Genomic DNA, 7,794 nt, shown 5'->3' with positions numbered 1-7,794 from the left:
ATTGTTTGTGGTTTGGTACAATGTTAGTAGGCTAGTTAGTTTTAGAATGTATGTTCTGAAAGCCAATTTTCGTGGCGACTCCAAAATGTTTAGCTCTGTAACGTCTACGTCAGTGGTTCTCAACCTTTTTGACCCACGGACTATTCTCAAGCTCGCCTATATATCCGCGGACTCAAGCTATATATTAACGAAAAATAGGTTTTTTGATTTCTATCCAAGAGAGTTTAATACGGTATCAACGAAAAAAGCAAGCACTGTTTTTCACTCAACACATACTCAATGAGAGCCTTGTCCTTGAACTTGCTTGACAAGTTTATCGAATTCCGGAATTATGATTGTCAGTGCACATCTGATGTCATCTTCCGGTTGAAGTCTATTGCGATACTTCGTTTTGATCATCGTCAGAGTTGAAAAGCCGGATTCACACAGGTATGTGGTTGGAAATGGCAAAACAGCTGTTGCAGCTTGCTTGCAAAGATCTGAAAGACTAGGCTCCATCGACTGCACATTTGCCCAAAATTGAGTCAAAGAAGCCTTTTTAAACTTGTCTTTCCACATCTGTCGGCTTTGCAATTCAAGCAACTGTTCAGCAATGCAGTCCATATCTGAATGAAGTTCTAGCGCTGACACCTGAAAAGGATTCCGAACCCAATTAAAGATCCTGCAATAATCGTTGGAAGGAATATAACGATCCAATTCAGAAAGAAATGTGTTGAGGTGCTCAAGAAAGATGGGAAGAATGACGCCCAAATTGATATCTTTCTCTTCCACAAATAAGTTCAATCCTGGGAAAGCAGCTAACCTCCCACTTTTCATTCGATGCATCCACAGCTTTATTTTACGTTTGAATGCATCAATACTTTCCAAAACATCAAAAAATAGTTTCTCTTTTCCTTGCATAGAACTATTCAGTTGGTTTACATGGCTGAAAACATCGGCCAAAAATAGAAACTTCGCAATCCATTCATCATCACTAAAGCGATCAGCAAGTTCATGATTTTGCTCTTTTAAAAAAGCATGGGTTTCCTCTTTAAGAGTAGCCACTCTCTCAAGCACCTTTCCTCGTGACAACCAACGAACAGTTGAATGGAACAGAAACCCACTGAGTTCCGCTCCCATTTCGTCACACAAAGCACGAAATGCGAGTGTTCAAAGGGCGAGATTTAATATAATTTACCACAGATACAACCTCTTTGAAAACTATGGCAAGATTTTCTTGTATTTTCTTTGTTGCCAAATTTTCTCTGTGGAGAAGACAATGAACAACCGAAATGTTATTGTTTTTCTTTTTCACAAAACTCATGAAGCCTTTCTTACTTCCCATCATGGCTGGAGCACCATCAGCACAAACAGACACGCAATTAGACCACTCAAGCTGATGTTCTTCAAAGAAGTAATCCACTTTCTTGAATATTTCTTCTCCTGTGGTATTTTTAGCAAGTGGACGGCAAAACAGAAACTGCTCAACAAAATCATTTGTGTCAAAATATCGCACAAACACCATGAGCTGTGCATCACTTCCGATATCGGTTGTCTCATCCAGTTGCAAACTAAATCTTTCACAGCATCTTATGGCAGCGATTGTTTGTTGGAGAACATTTCTTGAGATTTCTTCGATACGCCGCTTCATGGTGTCGTTTGACAAAGGAACGATTTCCAGTTTGTTAGCAACAGCATCACTACACATTATCCTGGCCATTTCAACAGATGCTGGTTTAATCAAATTTTCTCCAGCTGTGTGAGGTGCTTTTGCACAAGCGATTTTCCATGCAACCGCAAAAGAAGCACGCACTGCATGACTGTGAGAATATACTATTCCTCCCCAAGCAGTTGGGCGATCAATGCGACTTCGCTTCACCTGATGCCCTTTTTCTTTAAATACTTCAAGAGATTTGTTAACAAAATTTCCATGGTTTGATTCTAGGTGCCGAAGAAGTTTCGTGTCCTTTAAAGAGCTGTGAGCTTTACGTTTTATTTGTAATACAATATGAACTGACTACTAGCAAAAGCAACTGTGCTCGCGGACTCATCCAGGCCCTTCCGCGGACTCATTTGAGTCCGCGGACTCGGGGTTGAGAAACACTGGTCTACGTATTTAAAAATGATAGGTTAGTAAAATTTCGAATAACTGTAGTTTTAGGGAAAAATCGCTTTCAACTGTAACTAACCAAATTAAAATTTTCCTAATTTGTCAATTCTTGTACGATTTTAGAAAAAAGCTTAAATCACATTAATGAGTAGGCTAAGTTACGCCAAATTTTAATGCTATAACTTATACTGTGTGATATCAGGTATAGGTTGAATGACATTGACCTGAATGTTCATGATCATTGCCAGTATTTTTTGATTAAAAATCTCTAGTGCGTTTGCCTTTTATTCCGTGCAAAGGCGTAGCTATGACATAATAGACTTGTGTCTTCTATCACTTAGCCTTAGCTTATCACTTAGTCTAGCCTAGCCTGTTTTTCAAACAGGTTAAAAAGTCTATGGAAGTGATCCACCTTTCCATATCAATGCAGTGAAAATACAAACTGTGGTATCATAGATTTTCTTGCCAGGAAGGGGCACAAAATTATTTTGGTCCTGGGGCTCATAAAGGGCTTAACACGGCACTGCTGATGAAGTCTGACTGCTATCGTGAAATCGAACTACTGTCTTCATTACAATAAAACTATGCATGCTGTTAGCCTTGATGGCTGCCATGGCACAAACATATCAACAATCATCGTCTGCTAACGTTAAATCTTACTGGTTAGTTGTATGAACAAAATGGGCTCGTAATTGTTTTTGAAATATTTTTGCGCCACAGCTGCGTGTACCGTATTTACTTGATTGTAAACCGCGCTTGATTGTAAGCTGCCCTTGATTGTAAGCCGCATGTAATAGTGTTAAAAATTTAATGTAAGGCGCCCTTGAATGCAAGTCGCAAATATTGTTTCCACGCAAAGCTGAAACCGCAGTAGCCTACTCTCCAAATTTACCGTTAGGCTATGTTCATTAAGTACCATAAATAAAACTGACAAGTGACAACTCCTTTTTTTCTTTCGAATGCACGTCATAAATGCATGTGACAATTTAAAATGCACGTCACAACTTCACAATTGTAGGCATCAGACAACGCAGTACGGCAAAACATCTATGGCAAAGTCGACAAGGAAAAAGGCAAAAAAAAAAAGAAAAAATGTAAGCCGCCTTTGATTGTAAGCCGCCCTTGAATTTAAGCCGCAAACATGATGGAAAAAAAAACTTTATAAGCCACGGCTTACAATCAAGTAAATACGATATACTACTGTACCCTGTGCCTTTTATTTTGCATTTTTCTTTTGTTGTGTGATTTAAATATGGACATTCTTGTTTGATGCAACTAAATAATAATAAATAAATTTACAAAATAATATTTTCAAAGTTATATACTGCAGTCTGCAGTGCGGTCGAAGGCTCACTGTGTTCTGTTCTCATTTCGTCACACAAGTACGAAGTATATGGTTGTGTGCACTCTGCAATGCACAAAGAAAAAATATTTACCAGATACAACCTCCTTAAAACTTTTCGCTAAAGAATCGTGTTGCCGCTAGTGAAGTCATCTTTGTTCTGAAAGGAGCTCACACAATGACTTACTGACACTGTAACAACACAAAGAACTCTGGAAGCAAGCAACAACAGCCCTCTTTTGGATTTTCAACACGCTTGGTTATAAACTTTTGGCATCGAAAAAATATGATTGACATCATTCAATTAATTGAAAGTTTTTAATTTATGAAATTGCTTTCTGTTCTCTGGTTTCATTAGGGGAACCCTGTGTCATACTTTGAATAACTTCTTCCCGTGCGTTGTTTTGCTTGATTGGTTTTTTATCCTTGGAATGGCAAAGCCTTTGACAGGTTATTTCTGATAATTTCACATTCTTGTAGACACTTTTGACGCAGGGCCGGTTGTTGTAGAAATGTGATTGGCGCAGAATTATTTTATACACCAAGTGCGGCTGAATAGAGAACAATCCTGAAATGCACACCGATAAAGTCGAACTCGAACCAGCGCCGGGTCATTTTGAGTCGAGCGCGTATAACTACTGAGCTAACGGGGCGAAATATAGACGTCCTAATGTGATATAGCCTACTACTTTTAAGATACCTACCGTGCAAATTATTAACTTGTTTGTAGGTGCGGTTCATCCTACCTGAATTAAATGTTGTCTTGTTTCCTGAAATTTGGAAAAAACAATCTACCAACCACCACACTGAACAAACAGGTGTAATGTAGCAAAGGTGGTAGGCCTACTAAATGGGAGTAGTATTGAGTAGAGCGCCATTATGACAACTATAAATAAATATTTGAATATGTTATAACAACCAAAGAGTCTTGAATGGCAGAAAGCCTCACCTGCAAACTGCTCCAGAAAAGGCACGTGATCATGGAGCTCGTTCAGGCAACAACAAAAGCTTTAGCTTTATCACCGAAAGTGGTAAACTAAGTACCGTAAAGCCTGGTCTACACTACAAAATATTTTGAGCTGAGCGTGGCGCATTGTTTTTTGTTTTTTTTAAGCCGTATTGAAGCATACGGTTGACAAATAGTGAGACTTTCTCAGTCCGAGGATAAAGATTGTTTATTTAACACAAACCTTCTCTCGGCAACAGCGCCGCCGTCGGCCTGAAAATGTCTGGTCATCGCGAGCTTTTTTACGCTCTGGAGAGATTCGCTTGACCAAGGTTCTGGCGCAAAATTTAGTTTGAGCTCAGGTCTTGGCATTTTGTGGGACTTTGGTGGAAAGGCAGATTCAGTTTTCTGGAAAGATGGTACTCTGTTTCAGTTAATAGGTTAGTTGGTGCGTGTAGATAAAAATTAAAAGGTTAGGTTTAAAAAAGTCTTACATAGCACTTAGGGCCTAAGTGCTTAGGCCTACTTAGCTGTTAGTTTGGGGTGGCACTTCACTAGGTTTTTGGTATGATTAAAGTTGGCCTTCCAGCTAGTATGGTGGTCCTACCTCTTAGGCAGATTCAAACTATCTTTAGCTGTTGGTCAGGTTCAGGTATAGCACTTCACCAGGCTTTTGGTCAAACTTGGGTTGGCCTACCTGCTAGCCTTGCATTGATTGCATTGTTCAACTGTACAAGTTATAGGATAGCTCTAAGTCTACAATACTATTCTAGATTATTTTTAGTTGACCTATTATACTGTGTCAGTACAGTGATGGATGCGTTTGATTGATAAGTTTGAATCAATTGAAGGCGAATTTCCAGCCAGATGACGTAACCAAGCAGAAAGTGATGTTGTTAGCGCTTGAATGCACACGGTCGCAAGATCAAATTTGCCAGTGTTGACTGTTTTTAGTCAGCCGAGGCTGGACAATGCAGGCGTTTGCGCTTTTCGGGCTTTGTAGTGTAGACCAGGATTAAGGCAATCGCTTCTGGCTCTCTTTTTGTTTAGGCTATATACCCACGATCGAACTGCCAAACACGGTAGCCTTTCCGCAATGTAGGCACGCTGAGCTTGATCGAAGATTCGACTAGGCTGATCTGAATCTGATTACAGCAGCTAAAAGAGAAAAGGCCCTTTTAAAGCTATGCAAACGGTGAGAAAAGATCTGATACCGAGATCAGCTTACCCTATGCCATCAGAAAAGATCGCCTAAAAACGGAACTTACCTTGCTCAGCGATGTTGTAAGTGGAAAAACCACAAGCTCTGTTCAAAAGGTTGCGGAGATACTATCGCAACTAAACCATCAAACACTACATCTTTTCAAAAAAATGCAAAAATTCATGGAGCTCTGCCTTTGCTTCCCGGGCGCAACTTTCCAAAAGGTAGGCTACCATTAAAAAATCCCCTTTGAGAAACAAAATACGCACATCATAGTTAAATTAAGTTATCCGTTTTCCATCGGCTGACTTGGCGCAGAGGGTTAGGGCGGTGATAGGCTAGTCATTTCATTGACGTGGGTTTGATTCCCACCACGGCTATTGCTCTTTTTTCTTCTGTAATTACCAAACAAACTTCAAAGGGGGTTTTTTAATGGTACCTTTTGGAAAGTTGTCTCCCGGTGTAACGGTCCAGGAGTTACTGCGGTCTGAAAGTTACCGTAACTTCTGGACTGCGTATACGCGGTCTGAAAGTTACTGCCAGTGCCAGTCCAGAAGTTACCAAAACAGGGTTGTCAGATTTGACCCTTGCAGCAGATTTGTATAAATGATTTTAACATTGAAAACATATTGAACTTGAATGAAGACTTATCCACCATTGCATCTTAACAACATGGTTTCCAGCAGAAACGTAAGCTAAATTGGGAATGAAGCAAAAATAAGATGAAAGTTAAAAGATGAGTTTTGTACCAGAAGTTGTTGCTGTATTGGAAATTGAAATAAAATTTTAATTTGTAACCTAACAATTTACGTAGGCTATCATTTTAACCTGGTTTGTTTGTATTATACCATTTGAAGTTATGTCCGTGCCTTACATGCGTTAGGAAATAAATTTACATGGGGAGGTAATTGACTAGATGACCACTTAGTCTATTGCTGTCTTCCTGATTGTGCTATGATGCAACCTACGATTCACTATGTAGTGTTATGAGTGTTTTATTGACTCGTTGTAGGCTATATGGCGCTGTTGAAACAAATAATTTAATTGATCATCGCTCCAAACATTTTAAAGTTTGAATCGTGGCTATGCGTGAATCGGTGGCATTTAATGGGCCACAGGCCTTAATACATCGTGCAAAGTTTGCATTTGAAGGCTGACGTTAGCCGCTGGTCTCGAGTTGTAATTGACGAACATAGTCTTTGACTATTTTATTTAGCTTATTTCATGAAAGTTAAAACCAAAGTTTTCTAGTGAATGAAGCACTGAGCCTATTTTTGGTCTGGTTTTTCATAACTGCCGTTTTGAAGAAATATAAAGTAACGTAGGCAACATGTAGGCCAACCGGTAGTCAAAACTCCATCAACTTTCAGTGAGTATCAGTCTCGCACGTGGGGAAGGCTTTAACTTTTACGAAAGTGTTGAGCACTTTGAGATTCCAATGAATTTCCGTTGGACTCCCATCGAAAACACGTGGCACGAAACTTAAAGTCAAGAATAATGGTTTCGTGGTGAGAATGTTTATCCTTAGGATTCATCTTTCGCATAGCCTACTTGCAGAGGGTTTAATCTACTGACCAAGTGAAATTTAAACTGCAGTTAAAAAACAGTTTTAACTGCAAAATTTTCAGTCCATTTACAAAGTTTTTTCCCAAACGAATTTCGAAAAAGCACACCCACTTACAATAGCAGTAACTTTTGGAGTGCTTCTGCGGCGTTGCAGTCTGGAAGTTCCTGTCAGTCCGAAAGTTACCAGGGGTGCCCGGCGTTTTCGCAATCGATAGAAAAGCGAAAATTGTTTTAACTTAAAGTGTAATGAATTCATTGCTCTCAAACTAATGCAAGCTTTTCAGTTAACATTACAAAATACTTAGTTGTTAATCTGACTTTTTGAGAAGTTAAAACTGTAATTATTTTTCAAAACAAAATTAAATAAAATTTAAATGAAATATTTGGCAACCCTTGTAACTTTTGGACTGCTACACTGGGTTCAGCTGCATCAGCAGAACAGGGCAACTAGCAGTCGCGTCATATGGAGTTGTTGAAGTTGGAAATTTTTACAATTAAAAAAAATTTGTACCTGGCAACTCTGTGCTGGCAATAAATGCCAAGAACAAAATGGATTACATGTTTAAGGTTACTGAATATTTTAGCGTGAATTTTACAGAAATACTATACATAGCAAGTCACCCTGTGTGATAATTCGATTTTTTTTAATT

General features: G+C 39.0%; 2 protein-coding genes across 2 annotated transcripts; both read right to left on the bottom strand.

Annotated features, from left to right (window-relative positions):
* Positions 1 to 276: 276 nt before the first annotated feature.
* On the bottom strand, positions 277 to 1,119 carry LOC145778957 (protein FAM200A-like). The gene has a single exon (XM_082590543.1). The coding sequence runs from the start codon at positions 1,117 to 1,119 to the stop codon at positions 277 to 279; it is 843 nt and encodes a 280-aa protein (XP_082446669.1).
* A 4-nt stretch (positions 1,120 to 1,123) lies between these two features.
* On the bottom strand, positions 1,124 to 1,687 carry LOC145778956 (zinc finger BED domain-containing protein 5-like). The gene has a single exon (XM_082590542.1). It carries the CDS (start codon positions 1,685 to 1,687, stop codon positions 1,124 to 1,126), a length of 564 nt encoding a protein of 187 aa, XP_082446668.1.
* Between the last annotated feature and the right edge of the window lie 6,107 nt (positions 1,688 to 7,794).

Source organism: Aplidium turbinatum, chromosome 10, assembly GCF_918807975.1.
Source record: "Aplidium turbinatum chromosome 10, kaAplTurb1.1, whole genome shotgun sequence".
In the NCBI taxonomy this organism is placed as follows: domain Eukaryota; kingdom Metazoa; phylum Chordata; class Ascidiacea; order Aplousobranchia; family Polyclinidae; genus Aplidium; species Aplidium turbinatum.
The sequence above is the reverse complement of the archived record's forward strand: the minus strand, read 5'-3'. Positions and strand labels throughout refer to the sequence as shown.